General features: G+C 48.6%; 2 protein-coding genes and 1 pseudogene across 4 annotated transcripts in view; all 3 read left to right on the top strand.

The window, feature by feature from the left end:
* Positions 1-18,956, top strand: part of LOC127056224 (D-beta-hydroxybutyrate dehydrogenase, mitochondrial-like) — a 47,062-nt gene extending 28,106 nt beyond the window's left edge. Inside the window, exons 3-5 of the mRNA XM_050963740.1 lie at positions 2,335-2,476; positions 14,164-14,316; positions 16,016-18,956. Of these exons, the coding sequence (XP_050819697.1) occupies positions 2,335-2,476; positions 14,164-14,316; positions 16,016-16,485 (765 nt within the window). The 3' untranslated portion in view covers positions 16,486-18,956. The remainder of the gene's footprint in view (positions 1-2,334; positions 2,477-14,163; positions 14,317-16,015) is intronic.
* The window catches only part of LOC127056288 (very long-chain specific acyl-CoA dehydrogenase, mitochondrial-like), a 215,433-nt gene that overhangs the window by 128,599 nt on the left and 67,841 nt on the right, over positions 1-18,993 (top strand). For 2 of the 3 annotated variants that reach the window (XM_050963920.1, XM_050963916.1), the window contains exon 1: positions 14,219-14,316. The exons of the other annotated variant lie outside the window; for it this stretch is intronic. The gene's annotated coding sequence lies outside the window, so the exon portion shown is untranslated. Of the gene's footprint in view, positions 1-14,218; positions 14,317-18,993 lie in introns of those variants that run through there. 3 annotated transcript variants of the gene reach the window in all.
* LOC127056875 (60S ribosomal protein L35a-like) lies at positions 3,814-6,740 on the top strand (annotated as a pseudogene).

Below are 18,993 nucleotides of genomic sequence, written 5' to 3'. Positions count from 1 at the left end.
GAGCTCACATCGCCCCAGAGGGGTAAGGAAAAGCTGGACCATGGAGGGGCAGGGCCAACCCTACAGGGGTAGTCATGTCAGACAGTTATTCTGATGCTTATTTGGTATAAAAATAGACCTTCCAAACCAATATACTCTCTCAGCACGGAGTGATTTGCATGAGTTTAGGGCAGTAACTACAGATGATCCTCCTTGGCTGAAGAAGAAAATTCTCATTTTAGGTGAGAAATACTAATGAGCGACGCTATTTTTCCAAGTCATTGACCAATGGCTGTTTGGCAGAAGTATTGGAAATGTGTTTCCTTTTTATTTTGGGAAGGGCTGAAGGGGGAGCAAACTTACTTAGGGAGCCCTGGTTCTTAGCACTCTGAAATGACAAGAAAAGCCTTGAGCACAGATACAGTAAGTCTCTGTTCGTGAGCTGGATTGGCTTCATTTCGTTCACTGTGAAGCAGCTGAAAAGCTCTTTGTATGATCCAAAGCTAAGTTTTAACAATGTTTTCCCAAGATACAGTGAGCAGCAGCGTACCGAGTATAAACAGTTTGCTTCAAAGAGAGCATAACGTTGTGATGCTGACATGATGCCTACCAAAATGCCGATATCACGCTTTGGAAGGTTTCCTTTCATGTACATAGAAAGGTATGAGAAATACTGTTGTGTCTTGTGTCCAGTCACCTGGGAAGTTCCACTGCTTCGTCCTGTGTTTCTGTGATGCCTGGGAACATTTCAGGTTTAAAAGGAAATGTTGTGGGGCCAGATCCTGAATTCAGTTACACTGGTGTAATGCTGGAGTAACTCCACATTGAAGTTAATGGAGTTACCCCATCTATATCAGCATGATTGACACTCTGACTAAACGCATGACCCTTTTGCTTAGCTGAAGAGGTTGTCAGAGGAAGGCACTTTTGAACTGTACACCTTGCAGGAGACAGGTAATCTGCAACACCAGTAAAAGCAACTAAGTAAATATGCAATATTTACTTCAGCCTTCCTGCAAAGGCCGTCAAGCAGGTATCTGTGGGGTAAGACAGGAAATCTCCCCACCTACTGTAACATGATGTGGGACTATACACTTGCCTTCTTATTTGCCTACAATAATTGGAAGCTGTATGCAAGTACAGGAGAAATCAGATCAATCAGAAGTGCTAACTAATAGCAGCCCATGAAAATGCAAATGTCTCCTCCCTGATAACGTTGATAATAAGAAGGAGAGGAGGAAATAGTGACCTAGATATCAGCTCTAAGATGCCTGGATTCTCTGGAGCCCCATGGCTGAGCTCAGGTAAATGGAATGGTCTCAAATATAAGTTGTTGTTTTTTTTTAAAAAATACACATGGCAGCAAATATAAAATACACACCGCAACAAAACCAAAAATAACCTCAACAAAACTAAGCATCTATAGAATTGTTTCCGTTATTCTTTTTAAATTTCCAGAGAAAATATTTTCCCTCAATTTTCACTTCAGTGTTTGCAAACTAAATATTGCAGCTTTGTGCTATTGCATAAGACCCTGAAAGTAAATTTGACAAGACACTGGTCATAAAGAAAAGTGGAGTTTACCTATCTTTTCTCATTATTCAGGGTGGAGTGAGCATTTGTTCTCATGTTCTTACCCAGCATTTCCTCTTCCCTTCTTGCTGTGAACCAGGTGTCTGACTGGCTGCCACTCTACCCCCAGAGGTGGCTGCATCTCCCTGACACTTCCATTACTATGCCTCCTGATCTCTTTTGTAACAAATGCAAATTGTTAAACAGAAGGTTCACTTGTCAATGTTTTAGACCTTTCCTTTTTTATAGCACTAGACTGTTTGCTCTCAGACTCGGCCAGCGAGGAATTGCCTTTGGCATTGTAGTCTGGCATGTGCTTCTGAAAGAGACTGAAAGAATACATTTAAGTAGAATGGGTAGGAATTTTTAGAGTGAGCTATTCAGGGGAGCTGCCTGAAAAGCCATTTACTCTCAAGCCCAGAAAATCTGGACTTCTGTGATCCTTTTGAAAATGTTGGCTCTGTTACCCACAGAGCACTGACACTGGTCAGCACCTACATAGCTCTCTACACCCTCTGATTACCAGGCAAACAATAACCAATGAATCCACCTGTGAGGCAGGGAGAAACAGAGTCAGTCTCACTATTTGCTGGGTGGGGAAATTGAGTCAGAAATGAGAGGTAAATTCTCAAAGGTTGGACTTGCATTGTGTGATTGCATGGGCTGTCTGGGGGCACCTCTGCGTGCGCATTTCCAACAACCCAAGCCTGTGTCCTGGGCGCGGGGCTGGATTACTGCCATCCTATCTGAGCAGGGCATCTCTCTCCTTTCTCTCTTGGGCAGGGTGAGAATGGAGATGGTGCCAGGGAGCTGGAGAGCTTTAAATCAGATCGCATGAAAGTGCTGCAGCTAAATGTGTGCAGTGACCAGGAAGTGGCTCAGGCTGTGGAGTTTGTGAAGAACAATCTGAAGGAGCCGGAGAAAGGTAGGTAGTGCGAATAATGTTACAGGCTGGGGGAGCCTGTGCTCTCAGACCAGTTGCCTTTTAAATTCACTTACGTGAACCCTTGCTAAGAAGGAGTTACCCCCCTAGGGACAGAGTTAAGGTTATCCGAGTGGCATAGGTGTGGGAGGCATTTCCTGGCTTTGTTTTTTTGTTGTCACATTCTGGAAGGTGCAGAAGGGAACTGGACTGTTGCATGACAGGAGCACAGGTACGTGCTGGTGAGCAGCAGCCATCTCTTACTACAAACGGCCTGGCTCCTGCTGGATTTGAGGGAAGTTACTACTCAGCAGCACTGCAGGTAACCAGGCTGGCCATGGGGATTGGAGCTTGAAATGGGACCTCCCTGTGCCTCTCTGTCTCTCCTCTCTGTATCTGAACCTGTTTTGAGGAGTTTGTGAGGATTCTTGGCCATGGTGGTTCCCACTGTGCCTGCTCCACTGTATTCATAGAGCCTGCCTGGCCGCCTACACAGGAGTTAGCCAGCCATCAGCCTCAGACTAGGACTGATGATAAACACATCACATGTCAGGGTATTGAGCATCTCCCCCACAGCTCTCTGTCCAGAGACATCCTCACAGGAGCACTTGGGGGTTTGGTCCAGTAGTTTTTTCCTTGCTCATGGCAGGTGTTAAGGTTCTGGGCAGATTAAAAGTGGCAGAAAGATAGTCCCAACCTTCATTCAAAGTACTCAACAATGTCCTTAATCCCTACATGAATGATGCTATTAAATATAAGGAAGAAATAACCTGAAGTCAAATATATAGATATACCTATCTCATAGAACTGGAAGGGACCTTGAAAGGCCATTGAGTCCAGTCCCCTGCCTCTACTAGCAGGGCCAAGTGCTGTCCCTGGCAGTGTGCGATTTTTGTTTTTTGTCACCCCACTGATCCCTAAATGGCCCCCTCAAGGATTGAGCTCACAACCCAGGGTTTAGCAGGCCAAAGCGCAAAGCACTGAGCTATCCCACCTCCTCCCCTGAGTGTGCTCTCTGTGTGCACAATTCTGTCTTTCGTGCACAACCATTCCACACCTGCCTTGTCTCATCAGATTCCTCTCCACACCTTTTCATACCACCCCAACCTTTTCACGCGGAGCACGTTAGCAGCAGCAGCGGCACAGAGCTATGCTGTGCAGAATGACAGCTTGCAAGCAAACAGCACTGTTGTTTCTCAGACAGTGGCAATGAGATAAGTCTGGTTCCTAGCAGGGGTGGGCACAGGATCCCTTGTGCACTTCTCTGTCTGATAGGTGGGCAGTCCCTCCTTTGTGGAGATTTATGTAGTCACTCACTGCCATAGGCATGCTCATGGCAGTTCCCTTTCACTGCCATCTTGTGGCAGAGCCATGGGGACCTGCTGGGATCAAGACTTCAGGACACCACCATGTCTGGGAGATTGTGGTCTGAGGCCATTTTTGCTGGCTATAAATATGGCCTCCGAAACCAGAGGGAGCACACTGCCCTTCTGAAAATTAACAGAGTTATGCCTGGGACTAGACTGAATTCTCCTTGGGAAAGAGATGGGCCTATGTATACAATGCTAAACACCACACTGTGACTCTTGGTGGCAAGCCCAACACAATGCGAGACAGCTGGGCGAAAGTAACCTATGCCCATAGAAACAGTGGCTTGCTTCATACTAAGTTCCAACCCAACCTTCTTGCCAAGACCAGGGGACACAGAATCAGAGTGATGCTGTGTCCATCTAGATTCTACATTTTTACTGAAAATACAGTTCAGCATTTTACTTCTGGGGGAATTCTGCACCACTGCACATGTGCAGAATTTATGTCCCCTGCAGATTTTTTTGCGTCCTTGCAGAAAAATGACTTGCTCCCCCTTCAGAAAAAGGAAGTCACAAGAGTGGTTGTGCAACTGAGGAGAGTTGGCAGTTTTTCAAAGGAACACTATTAAGGGCCCAAAAGCAAGCTATTCCGATGGTTAGGAAAGATAGAAAATGTGGCAAAAGACCACCTTGGCTTAACCACGAGATCTTGCGTGACCTACAAAATAAAAAAGCGTCATATAAAAAATGGAAACTAGGTCAGATTACAAAGGATGAATATAGGCAAATAACACAGGAATGCAGAGGCAAGATTAGAAAGGCAAAGGCACAAAATGAACTCAAACTAGCTATGGGAATAAAGGGAAAGAAGAAGACTTTTTATCAATACATTAGAAGTAAGAGGAAGACCAAGGACAGGGTAGGCCCACTGCTCAGTGAGGAGGGGGAAACAGTAACGGGAGACTTGGAAATGGCAGAGATGCTTAATGACTTCTTTGTTTCGGTCTTCACTGAGAAGTCTGAAGGAATGTCTAATATAGTGAATGCTTACGGGAAGAGGGTCGGTTTAGAAGATAAAATAAAAAAAGAGCAAGTAAAAAATCACTTAGAAAAGTTAGATGCCTGCAAGTCACCAGGGCCTGATGAAATGCATCCTAGAATACTCAAGGAGTTAATAGAAGAGGTATCTGAGCCTCTAGCTATTATCTTTGGGAAATCATGGGCGACGGGGGATATTCCAGAAGACTGGAAGGGGGCAAATATAGTGCCCATCTATAAAAAGGGAAATAAAAACAACCCAGGAAACTACAGACCAGTTAGTTTAACTTCTGTGCCAGGGAAGATAATGGAGCAGGCAATCAAAGAAATCATCTGCAAACACTTGGAAGGTGGTAAGGTGATAGGGAATAGCCAGCATGGATTTGTAAAGAACAAATTGTGTCAAACTAATCTGATAGCGTTCTTTGATAGGATAACGAGCCTTGTGGATAAGGGAGAAGCAGTGGATGTGATATACCTAGACTTTAGTAAGGCATTTGATACGGTCTCGCATGATATTCTTATAGATAAACTAGGAAAGTACAGTTTAGATGGGGCTACTATAAGGTGGGTGCATAACTGGCTGGATAACCGTACTCAGAGAGTAGTTGTTAATGGCTCCCAATCCTGCTGGAAAGGTATAACAAGTGGGGTTCCGCAGGGGTCTGTTTTGGGACCGGTTCTGTTCAATATCTTCATCAACGATTTAGATGTTGGCATAGAAAGTACGCTTATTAAGTTTGCGAACGATACCAAACTGGGAGGGATTGCAACTGCTTTGGAGGACAGGGTCAAAATTCAAAATGATCTGGACAAATTGGAGAAATGGTCTGAGGTAAACAGGATGAAGTTCAATAAAGATAAATGCAAAGTGCTCCACTTAGGAAGAAATAATCAGTTTCACACATACAGAATGGGAAGAGACTGTCTAGGAAGGAGTATGGCAGAAAGAGATCTAGGGGTCGTAGTAGACCACAAGCTTAATATGAGTCAACAGTGTGATACTGTTGCAAAAAAAGCAAACGTGATTCTGGGATGCATTAACAGGTGTGTTGTAAACAAGACACGAGAAGTCATTCTTCCGCTTTACTCTGCGCTGGTCAGGCCTCAGCTGGAGTATTGTGTCCAGTTCTGGGCACCACATTTCAAGAAAGATGTGGAGAAATTGGAGAGGGTCCAGAGAAGAGCAACAAGAATGATTAAAGGTCTTGAGAACATGACCTATGAAGGAAGGCTGAAGGAATTGGGTTTGTTTAGTTTGGAAAAGAGAAGACTGAGAGGGGACATGATAGCAGTTTTCAGGTATCTAAAGGGGTGTCATCAGGAGGAGGGAGAAAACTTGTTCACCTTAGCCTCCAATGATAGAACAAGAAGCAATGGGCTTAAACTGCAGCAAGGGAGATTTAGGTTGGACATTAGGAAAAAGTTTCTAACTGTCAGGGTAGTTAAACACTGGAATAGATTGCCTAGGGAAGTTGTGGAATCTCCATCTCTGGAGATATTTAAGAGTAGGTTAGATAAATGTCTATTAGGGATGGTCTAGACAATATTTGGTCCTGCCATGAGGGCAGGGGACTGGACCCGATGACCTCTCGAGGTCCCTTCCAGTCCTAGAGTCTATGAATCTATGAATAAACCCTTCCCAGCAGTATGTTTTGGGTGCCCAGGGCAGCTGGCAGAGAAGTAAATCACTGTGGGACAGGAGGCAGGACTGGGGAAGACCTGGCTGGGGGGCTCTGACCTTGCGCTGGGCTCAACTACTAGTCCTATCTGAGTTGGGGAGGACAAGACTTCCTCTTCCCCTGCATGGCATCTGGGGCTGGATCAGACCCACCCCCAGATTTATTTCCTGGCTGCAGGAAGCTCTGCAAACTGCCCCCACTCCCCCGCTTCCTGCACCCATTGCTCCTCAGCTGTAGGGGGAGAGATTCCTGTAGAGGGAGCTGCTCCCCCATCCACCCACTACCCATGCATCCAGATCCCCTCATACTCAGACCCTCTCACTGAGCTTCATCCTCCTGATAAGCCCCACTCCCCTTGCACCTGGACCACCCCAGTGAGCCACGTGCATGTGGATCCCTATCCCACCGAGCCCCAACCAGCTATACGTGGATCCCCACCCCACTGAGCCCCACTTCCCCAGCATCTGACCCCCCTACTGAGCCCTCCACCCAGACTACCCTGCCAAGCTCTATCCCTCCCACACCCAGTCTCCCCCACCACTGAGCCCCAGCCACCTTCACCTGGACCCCCCTGCAGAGTCCCATTGCCATTACACTCAGAACCCCCCAACAAGCCCCTGTGAATCCAGATCCTCCCCTGCACCCAGATTCCTCACTGAGCTGCCTGCACCCAGTTTGCCCCACACAGAACCCTCTCATCCCACACCTGGATCCCCCCACATTAAGTCCCTCTAAACTTGGATCCTGTCTTGCTGAGCCTGCCTGCCCATGGTGAGGGGCAGGGCCCTGGGGTGTTTCTGGGGCAGGCTGAGTCCTTGCACTGTGTCAAGGTTGGGTGCAGCCTCACTGCTGAGTCCGTGTCCTGGGGGGGGGTCTGTAGAGTGATCTCCCACATCTGTGCAGCCAGTGGTCTGTGCTCCCCAGTGCCAGGCTGGAACCTCCACATTTATTTGACAAATAAAATTTGCAGAATTTTAAAATATTGTGTGCAGAATTTTTAATTTTTGGTGCAGAATGCTCTCAGGAGTAGAATTTGTTCCCAAACACACACAAAGCACAGCATTCCAGATGGAGTGTCTGGGCTCTGAGACGATAAAATCTTTGGGGTGGGGAGAGTCTCTATTTCTCTTTGATCTTGGGTCATACCCACCAGTATTGACACTAAACAAATAATAATGATAATACTCTTTAAACATGTGGTTGTGCTGCATGCCCCATATGTGCCAGATGACTGTCAAAGTTCTGTTACATACTACTGTGATATGATTGACTAATGATGGAATCTCATAAAAGATTAACTGCTTTAATTAGCTTTTTCATAAATGGTTCTAAATGTACTAAATTTATTATACAAGCTCTGGTTACAGAGAGACCTGTGCCAGGACATGGCAGGGAGCCAGGAACTCCTGTGTCAAAGCTCTGCTGTAAGCCCCGTTCCCACTCTGGCCTTGGCGAAGTCACTGACAATACAAGTCTCTGCCAAACTCCCTTACTTCAGTGAAATTACACCAGGGATTAATCAGGCACTCGGTGTCCTAGTACCGTAGTATTCTTATCATTATTTATTATCTGTGCGTGCTATCGCCACACAGACCATCATCAGGATCGGTGCCTCATTTTGCTGGGTGCTGGTCAAACATACAATTAAAGATGGTCTCTGCCCCAAGGAATTTACAGTCTATAATAAGGACAACGCTTAACAGGTGGGTGTGTAACACAGAGAGTTTGTCTGGGGCCTGGTGTTCACTACGCGTTTAAACCGATTTTAGCAGCATTAAACCGATTTAACGCTGTACCCATCCACACAACAAGGTCCTTTATGTAGATATAGATATAAAGGGCTCTTTAAATTGGTTTCTGTACTCCTTCCAGACGAGAGGAGTAGCGCTAAAATCAGTATTACCATATCAGATTAGGGTTAATGTGGCCGCAAATCGACGGTATGGGCCTTTGGGCGGTATCCCACAGTGCATCACTGTGACCGCTCTGGACAGCAATCTCAACTCTGATTCACTGGCCAGGTAGACAGGAAAAGCCCCGCGAACTTTTGAATTTCATTTCCTGTTTGGCCAGCGTGGAGCTCTGATCAGCACAGGTGACCACGCAGAGCTCACCAGCACAGGTAACAATGCAGTCTCCTGAGAATCGATAAGAGCTCCAGCAGGGACCGCACGGGAGGTACTGGATCTGATCGCTATATGTGGAGAGAATTCTGTGCTAACAAAACTCCGTTCCAAAAGACGAAATGAAAAAATATTTGAAAAAATTTCCAAGGCCATGATGGAGAAAGGCCACACCAGGGACTCAGTGCAGTGCAGAGTGAAAGTTAAGGAGCTCAGACAAGCCTACCAGAAAACCAAAGAAGCAAACAGACGGTCTGGGGCAGAACCGAAAACATGCCGCTTCTACGCTGAGCTGCATGCAATTCTAGGGGGCTGCGCCACCACTATCCCACCCCTGTCCGTGGATTCCGAGGTGGGGGTGGTAATCTCAGCCAAGCCTGAGGATTCTGTGCACGAGGAAGATGAGGAGGAAGAAGAGGACGAGCTTGCAGAGAGCACACAGCACTCCATTAGCCCCAACAGCCAGGAGCTTTTTCTCACCCAGACGGAATTACCCTCCCAGCCCTCCCAAGCCACTAGCCCAGACAGTGAAGCCATGGAAGCGACCTCTGGTGAGTGTACCTTTGTAAATATAAAACATGGTTTAAAAGCAAGCGTTTTTTAATGATTGATTTGCCCTGAGGACTTGGGATGCATTCGCGGCCAGTACAGCTATTGGAAAAGTTTGTTAACATGTCTGGGGATGGAGCGGAAATCCTCCAGGGACATCTCCATGAAGCTGTCCTGGAGGTACTCCAAAAGCCTTTGCAGAAGGTTTCTGGGCAAGGCAGCCTTATTCCATCCACCATGGTAGGACACTTTACCATGCCATGCATGTAGCAAGTAATCGGGTATCATTGAATGACAAAGCCTAGCTGCGTATGGTCCCGGTGATTGCTGGCATTCAAGCAACATCCGTTTTTATCTCGCTGTGTTATCCTCAGGAGAGTGATATCGTTCATGGTAACCTGGTTGAAATTCAGGAATTTAAGTAAGGGGACAGAAATGGCCATTCCTATTGGGCTGTTTGCCTGTTGCTTAAAAGAAATCCTTCCTTGCACGTAGCCAAGCAGGAGGAGGGGAATAGCGCTGAGCTTTTTCGCGTTTGGCTATCAGGGATCTTCCCTGCTACCAGCCACGCGGTGGGGGGGGGGAAGGGAGGTGATTAGCAGTGATCTTCCATGATACCAGCCATGGGGTGGGGGGAGGGGTAAAGCGATCATCCCACAGAATTGGAGGTGGGGGGTGGCTTCTGCTGCTGCATGTTAACAGGAAAGAAGCATCACTGAACGGGATTTGCTTGGTATTTGGGAAAGGAGGGCACTGTGTATATGAAGGCTGCAGAAGCCGAAAGACAATGGCTTACCATGGCCGCATGCAAGCTGAATTCTGATGCCCAGGCCTGCGTTTGTGAGATCTGTAACACCAGAGCCGCAGGCACTCAATATTAAGATGCAAAATGCGACCTTGTAGTGAAATCACATGTGCTACGTAAGGTGAATAGTGTTGTTCACTGTGAAAGAGTATAACCATTGTTCTGTAAAATGTATCTGTTTAAATACTTCTCTCCCTTTTTTCCCTCCCTCGTGCAACTGCAGATTCTTCAAGCCTCCCTACTCCATCCTGAAGGCTAGCTCAGATAAAGCGGAGGAAAAAGAAGATACAAGACGAAATGTTCTCGGAAATCATGGAAGTGACCTGCAATGAAAGAGCTCATCTGAATGAGTGGAAGGACGTAGTATCAAGTTACAGGAAAGATGCCAGTGAACGTGAGGATAGGAGGGACGCTCGAGATGAGAGGTGACGGCAGGAAGATCAGAGGTGTAGGCAGGAAGATCAGCGGTGACGGGATGCAATGCTGGGGCTGCTGCGTGATCAAACTGACATCCTCCGATGTCTGGTGGAGCTTCAGGAAGAGCAGCGGGGTCACAGAGTGCCGCTGCAGCCCCTGTGTAGCCACCCTCACCCCTCACCATGTTCCATGTCTTCCTCACCTAGACATGTAAGAACGCGTGGGGGAAGGCTTCGTGCACCCGCCCACTCCACCCCTGTGGACAGCCCAACCAAAAGGCTGTCATTACATTGAAATGTTTTTAGTAGCCTTTTCCTTCCCTCCTATCCTCCTCCCAAACCACACCCGGGGTACCTTGTCATTTCTCTCCCTCTTTTTATAATGTCTTTTTAATAAAGAATACATGACTTTTAAAACGATAGTGACTTTATTTCCTTAAGCAAGCTGTAATTGAAGGGGGAGGGTGGGTTGCTTACAGGGAAGGAGTCAATCAAGGGGGGGGGTTCATCAAGGGGGAAACAAACACAACAGTTACACCGTACCCTGGCCCGTGATGAAACTCATTTACAAAGCTGCTCTGATGCGCACCGCTTCGTGGTGTGCTCTTCTAATCGCCCTGGTGTCTGGCTGTGCGTAATCAGCGGCCACGTGATTTGCCTCAGCCTCCCACCCCGCCATAAAGGTCTCCCCCTTACTCTCACAGAGATTGTGGAGCACACAGCAAGCAGCAATAACAATGGGGACATTGGTTTGGCTGAGGTCTGACTGAGTCAGTAATGTGCGCCAGCGGGCTTTTAAATGGCCAAATGCACATTCTACCACCATTCTGCACTTGCTCAGCCTGTAGTTGAACAGCTCCTGACCGCTGTCCAGGCTGCCTGTGTATGGCTTCATGAGCCATGGCATCCAGGGGTAGGCTGGGTCCCCCAGGATAACTACAGGCATTTCAACATCCCCAACTGTTATCTTCTGGTCTGGGAAGTCATTCCCTTGCTGTAGCCGTTTAAACAGAGTAGTGTTCCTGAAGACACGAGCGTCATGAACCCTTCCTGGCCATCGCACGTGAATGTTGGTGAAACGTCCCTTGTGATCCACCAGTGCTTGCAGCACCATGGAAAAGTACCCCTTGCGGTTTACATACTGGGTGCCCTGGTGCTGCAGTGCTAAGATAGGGATATGGGTTCCATCTGTCGCCCCCCCACAGTTAGGGAATCCCATTGCAGTAAAGCCATCCACTATGACCTGCACGTTTCCCAGAGTCACAACCTTTCATAGCAGCAGCTTAATGATTGCTTTGGCTACTTGCATCACAGCAGCCCCCACAGTAGATTTTCCCACTCCAAATTGATTCCCGACTGATCAGTAGCTGTCTGGTGTTGCAAGCTTCCAGAAGGCTATTACCACTTGCTTCTCAACTGTGAGGGCTGCTCTCATCTTGGTATTCTGGCGTTTCAAGGCAGGGGAAAGCAAGTCACAAAGTTCCGTGAAAGTGCTCTTACGCATGCAAAAGTTTCGCAGCCACTGTGAATCGTCCCACACCTGTAAAACTATGTGCCCACCAGTCTGTGCTTGTTTCCTGGGCCCAAAATCGGCATTCAATGGCTAGAACCTGCCCCATTACCAGCAGGATCTCCAAAGCGCGGGGGCCCGCGGTTTGAGAGAATTGTGTGTCCATGTCCTCATCACTCTCGTCGCCGCGCTACCGTAGCCGCCGCCTCCTCCTCGCCTGGCTTTGCAGGTCCCGGTTCAGCATAGACTGCACGAGAATGCGCGAGGTGTTTACAACGTTCACGATTGCGGTATTGATCTGAGCAGGGTCCATGCTTGCCATGCTATGGCGTCTGCACGGTTCACCCAGGAAAAAAGGGCGCAAAACGGTTGTCTGCTGCTTTCACGAAGGAAGGAATGAGTGACAACATTTACCCAGAATCACCCGTGACACTGTTTTTGCACCATCATGCATTGGGGTCTCAACCCAGAATTCCAGTGGGTGGGGGAGACTGTGGGAACTATGGGATAGCTACCCACAGTGCAACGCTCCAGAAATCAACGCTAGCCTCGGACCATGGACGCACACCGCCGAATTAATGTGCCTAGTGTGGCCGTGTGCACTCGACTTTATACAATCTGTTTTACAAAACCGGTTTATGTAAAATCGGAATAATCCCGTAGTGTAGACGTACCCTGGGAGATGGGAGCAGTGTGTGTAGCAGAAATAGGTACACAGCGTTGCCTGTATTTAGCTATATGTATAATTTACAATCTTCAATTTAAAGTAATCATATGTACACAGACACCAGAATAAATGAACACAAGGTTTCAGTGGCTCTTCCAACAGGCCGCCTGCCTACATGTTACCTGTATCTAGCTAGCTGAGGCCATCACCGTAGAAACGAGACTTGAGAAGTGATTTGAAAGAGGGTGAATGAACTGAATTGGAGAGAGCATTCTAGACATAAGGAACAGCATGGGAGAAGGGGCTCAGAGAGGACAAGGGCATTGGAGTCTATGGTTGGCTAGGCAGAGGGGCCTGTTCATGATGTGGTACGACAGGTGAGCAGATAAGTATAATGGGGACCCTGATTATGACTGGGCCCTACCACAACAGAAATAATAAATAGGTGACTAAATAACTGGTCAGATTTTTGCTAAGTCTGATCCTTGTTTTCCTACTGTTTGCTCTGTCATCATCATTGTCTATTGCTTGCATAGCACCATATGGATATAAACAGGACTTTAAAAGAAAGACAGTCCTTACACTGGAGAAAGGGCTCAGTCCTGCAGACACTGCTGGAGGCTCCTGTCCTTAGTGCAAACTAACAAGGTTCTGCTGTAGTAAGGATTGAAAGTAGCCAAATTGTGGGCTGGTTATGAGTTGCTGCCCTCTGCAAACACAGGAGAAAGAACTTGGATGGCAGAACCCTGCAGAGGTGCCATGGTTAAGTCAGGACTTTCAAAAGTGACCTTTGATGTTTCAGGTGCCCATCTTGAGCCTGTTTAGCACCCTCATTCCCCCAGAAGTCAGTGGGACCCGTGGGTGCTGAGCCCCTCTGGAAATCAGAGCCCAGGTTAGGCTCCCCAAATCAAGTGTTATCCTTCATCTTCTCTGGCTTGAGGAGGACACTGGACCAGTGTTGGGGAGGCAGCTGCTCCAGGGGAGCTTGGGCCTACTTCTCTTGTTTGTGCTCTTCAGTCAAACACCAACCAGAGTGGGACAGATACAACCCCATCCTGCATGTCTGTCTGTCCCAGCCTCAGGAGAACCAACCACATGACAGCAAGCAACAGTCCTCCTGTTGGAAGTTCAGGTGCTGGCCCCTCACTGACTTCGCTGGTGCTTTGAGCCAATGCCTTGATGCTCTTCTGTTTCACCTGTTTGGGAATTTAAAACTTTAACCAGTTAACTGATAAGCATTAGTCTTACCGGTTAATCCGCCATAACTGTTAACCTCCACGCCATCTGGAGCAGCCCCAGCCCAGCCGGCTGGCCCTTTAATTAGTTAACCATTTAAACAAAATATTTTTAATCATTTAAACAATTAACTTTTAAAACAATATTTACATCCCTACTTCTGTTATTCCCATCTTTCCTTAGCCCACTGTGGTTCCTCTCTTTGTTGATGTATTTCACTGTCCTAGATGAAAATGTCGTGTTTTTGCCAGTGGATTGTTTTACCCCGAGAGAAGATAAAATCCCAGAAGAGCTGTTTCTCCCTGAGGGACCCTCCCCCCACTTAAACCCTTTAACTCTCTTGTTTTTTGGCAGGGCTCTGGGGCTTGGTGAATAACGCTGGAGTATCAGCCTTCGGAGAGGTGGAATTCACAAGCATAGACAAGTACAAGGAGGTGGCAGACGTCAACTTGTGGGGAACTGTCAGAGTGACCAAGGCTTTCCTGCCCCTTGTTCGCAGAGCTAAAGGTACAGATGGCCTCTGGCATGGCCGCAGTCAGAAGCTTTGCAAAGCAACAGGGAAAAGCCACTAAAAACATCTCAAGTTCTGCCTTTAGTGACACCTCTGCAAGCACACTGAAGCCTCTGAGGCTGTACAGACATGATGGAGGGTAGGATTTGGCCTGTAATATGAGCATTTTGCAGCTCTATAGCAAGTCACCTTGTGTAACTCCTGTCATTAGGAGGACCGAGCTACAGAGAGGATGATAAATGAGGTTATAACAATATCTATGCACTGAGCCCTTTTAGATGCTTCCCAAAAAGCCAGCCCAGCTAAACACGCCAGTGAGGTGATAAATATGAGGAAATCTGAAGGACTCTTGGAGGCAGGCAGCACTAGGCTAGTGCAAGCCCAGCCTCCTGCTCTGGGAAGGGAAACAGACACACAAGAGGTGACACTGAGATGTTTTTTCCAGATATCATTTATATTGTGTGCTGCTAAATATATCCCAGCTGCCCTATAATAAGTAACTGCCCGCCAAGATTATATGTTGTTATTCCTGTTCCGTTGTCATGGCGAGGATGCATAGGGGGTGTGACCAATAGTGTAGGAACCAAGTGTGCCACTCTGCCCATGTGGCTGTAACATTTCAAGCCCCAGAGCTTGGCGCCATAAAACTCCTTATTGCTGCAAACGCTGAGAGGATTTTCAGGGTCAGTTCAGCGACCGTAGCGGAACCTGCGGCTGCAGGCTCCCCAGTGCGCTGCCCCCCGCCCCCACCTCCCAGGAGCTGGATGAAATGCTAGAGGAGGTTTACTACTCCTGCTCCCAGCCTTGCTGGAGTACAAACCACTTTGCGCTGGCAGAGCACCGAGGTGAGGACAGCATGAGCTGTCCCTGGGGGATCAGAACATCTCCCCTTTATCACAGCTGCAGCAGGACTGCAATCACAGCTCCCTCCCCTCCTGTTTAACAGGAAAGTTCCATCCCTCTCCCATCACTCTACATGCTTACTCACCAGTTCCGGACACAGACCGATATGTGAATAGACTGCAGAGAAACCTCCCCTGCACTGGCATTGGGGGGGGGGGGCAGCAGTGGGAGGGAGAGAAGGCCACCCAGAAAGTCTTGGTTCTTCCAGCTTTGAGCCCCAAATGCTCGTGAGCCAGCCCAGTCTGTATTACCCAGAAATGAGGATAATCTGCAGCTCTTTGGTGAGTTTATGAAACGGACAGAGTGGCCGTGGCGATTGGAAATCCCCATCCGTGTGCCCGCAACAAACATGGCTGCTTCTGCTTCTGTCCACTGCTCCTCCTTGGCTAATACCCAGCTAGCAAACACAGTGTGTGTACCAGCGGAATTATTCCTGGTGTGGAGGTGGAGAGGAGCAAGGTCTTCCAGGCACAGGGAGGAGAGGACGTAGATTGAGAAGATGACCGGTAATGAGATTCACCATGTTTGTGTTGGGGACCCTTGACGACAGCGTGATTTCTGGATGTCAGCATCCAGGGCTGAGGGAGAGGATGTGTCAGTAGCATGAGGCTCAAAGGAGGGGGCTTGCTGCCGTGTCCTGGCTGAAGAGCCCCTTGTCCTCCAGAACAGAGTTTGTTGTCTGGAGATTATTCCCTGAACAGGTTATCCTGTCACCAGTCTATTCGGGTGTCCATCCTGCGCAGTCCAGAACAGAGGCTACCAATTTCCTTTTCCTGTCTCTGCCCACTCCAGGTCGTGTGGTGAACATCACCAGCATGTTAGGGCGGATGGCCAGCCCTTCCCGCTCCTCCTATTGTGTTTCCAAGTTTGGCGTGGCAGCCTTCTCTGACTGCCTCCGGCAGGAAATGTACCGCTGGGGAGTTCGTGTTATCCTCATTGAGCCCAGCAACTTTGTAGCTGCTACTGGCATTCTGACGCCTGAGAGCATCGAAGCTCAAGCAGAGGAGCTATGGAGAGGAGCCAGCAAAACTGTCCAGGAAGACTATGGGAAACCGTATTTCACACGCCAGATAACCCTGATGAAGTCCTTCATTAACAGTGGCCTGAAGGACATGTCCCTCGTCCTGAACGACATCACGGATGCACTTACTTCCAAGTACCCGTACACCCGGTACAATCCCATGGAGCCCCACTGGCGCGTGAGGCTGCACGTCATCACTCACCTGCCCACCGCAGTTGCGGACTGGCTGTATATTTACTGAGCCACACTTTAAATAACTGGCCTGACAGCACCCACTCACTGTGTGTATTCGGATCTTAAAACTGATCAGTGGTAGGTAGAGATGGGCGGGTCCGGAACACCACGTCTCTCTGCACGAGGCGGTTTGGGCAGGATCAGGGCTTCGGAACACTGAGAAAAGACAGTCTGGCCCCTTCCTAGTCTTGCTGTTCCAAGGACATTTTCCACTGGGCTGTGGAGGAGGCAGGGGAAGGTTTGGTATAATGAGACAAATCTTTTCCTGGTGTAATGAGGCCTGGTGAGCTCCCCCCGGGATGGATTTCTCTCACTAATGGGATCTTGCCAAGGGCAGGCCGGTTGTGATGATGCTAGTAGATGTCTCAAAGAAAAGAGCTAAAATGGGAAACAAAAGCAGCATTTTCCATTTGATCAGAAATAGGTCATCACAGCTTCTCTGCTCCCCGTCCTCGTGATATTGCTGAGTCACACGGCTCCACAGCCGTCTCTAGGGAAAGCAGCGGCGTGACCTCTAAATGACTTAATTATGCAGGGTCAGGCTAGGAAAAATCTAGATGGCTCCGCATGTGCAAAATCTCAGTAGGGAGAGACTGTCCTTGCCAGGCACTGTAACCAGGGAGCAGACAGAAACACTGCTAGAGCCAGGGCCCAGACGTGCACAGGGAGGGAGCGCATCTAAAGGGGGTTGGAACCGTCCCTGGCTCTCTCATTGGCTGCTGGAGCAACAGGCCCAAAGCCTGGGGCTTAGATAGCCCTAGAAATGCCCCTTCATGGGCAGACTTTCACCTCTGGAAGACAAACAGGCACTTGGCATCTGGGCCAGTTTGGGAATAAAACCACATTGGGGCTGCCCCAGCAGCTGCTCCTGCCCCTCCACCCCCAGAGACCCCAGTTTTTCCTACTGAGAATCTCCTGCCTAGATCCACTGCTCTGGGGGTGGGCCGGACAGATTGTCACATCCCATCCAGAGTTCATAGAACCTGCCATATCTTGGTTCACTGGAGCCCATGGAGAAAGCCATGCTGAGCCATCCAGCAGCATGGAGATTTATGGGTTAATAACCCCTGTCAGGGGCTTGAGTATCTCAGCTGTGCGCCTGGCTGAGCAAAGGCTCTCAGCCCCCAGTACAGCTGGGCCTCACTAGTGCTCACTAGAGGGCTGGACGAGGGCCCTCAGAGGGAGAAGCAAGGGTTGGCTGATCAGAAGTCAGGACAGGGCTCTCTGGAGCTGGGTGGTGCTTCCTGGGAGCTTGACTGGCTGTTTGGTGTTGAGGTGGTTAACTCCGTGAAGGGCTGTAGCCAGGGACTGTGCCATTCAGGTCTGTTGGTTAGACAAGAACCCCTGTAGGAAACAGCAGAGAGGGATTATTGTTGTTGCTTATTGCAGGGCGTCCTGTGAGCACATCCTGGTCATGCAGCCTCCAGCCCTGCTGCTGGCCTGGACCCCCTCTGGGTTAAGAGGGAGGGGATGCCACGATCGCTGCGTGCTCAGTGCACTGGGGAGAGTGAATTGGGGCGGGAGAGGTTCAGTCCAGCTCCTAGTGGGTGGGTGTCCCCAGCACAAATAGCATCCTCCTGTCTGGCGCTAACTGGCCCCTCTTTGGCCCTGCCTAACCTGCCTTCTCAACAACCCCTAGACACCCACACTAGATAAGAACCATCCCCACAGGACACTGAAATGCCTGGATAGTCTGAGTACAAAGCCCTGAGTGGATGCTGTGAGGGGCCTCATTTCTTTCCTTTTATTAATTTCACAATGAAATGGCACTATGACAATAGGTGTCTCCTCAGAAACCTTCCTAGTATCTCTGCAGCTAATGAGAGTAGATATGGCTGGTGACTCAGGGATAGGGCCTGTTGTTTGTTGCTTTGTCTTTGCTAGTGCTGGAGTTGTTCAGCACCTCACCCCTTCTCTAAGGAGTGGCTGCTTGTAAGAACATGATCTGACTCCCGGCACTGCTGGTCAGGTGGGGGATCGATCGTCCAACTTCAGCACAGGTATACAGCACACACGCCCCCTGCTGCTGCTGTTTGTTCTGTTTCAAACTGATGTGAGATGAAAGTGAATTTCAAACCAATTTGGCGCTCATCCTGACCCTGCCCTCCTACGTGAGTTACAGCATTTTAGAGGACACAGACTGTACCTGTGGCTGGAGTCTCAATCCAGCTGTAAATGCTGTTTGATGTCGTGAAACCTCTTGAGAGTAAGGGAGGCCTTACGTGGAGCTTGTGTGGAGAGGGCATGTGTTATAAATAAGGATTGGAAACTCTGGGCTGTAGGGCTATTTTCCATTGCAGATCACAAGTGTACAGAGAATGTCAGGGATGTAGGATGCCTGTTACTGGAACAGATAAGATACCCTGGTGTTAAGCTACCGCTGCTGTTCTCTGTATCCTTTGTGCCACCTGCACTGGGAAATTCTGGGAACACTAAGTACCACTTGATTACACAGAAGGGAAAATAAAGGAGATTTATAGAGAACAATGTTTTTCCAATACTCGTATTTTTTACA

This window comes from Gopherus flavomarginatus, chromosome 8 (genome assembly GCF_025201925.1).
Source record: "Gopherus flavomarginatus isolate rGopFla2 chromosome 8, rGopFla2.mat.asm, whole genome shotgun sequence".
Lineage (NCBI taxonomy): Eukaryota > Metazoa > Chordata > Testudines > Testudinidae > Gopherus > Gopherus flavomarginatus.
Note: the sequence above shows the minus strand (reverse complement) of the source record. Positions and strands in the feature narration are given on the sequence as shown.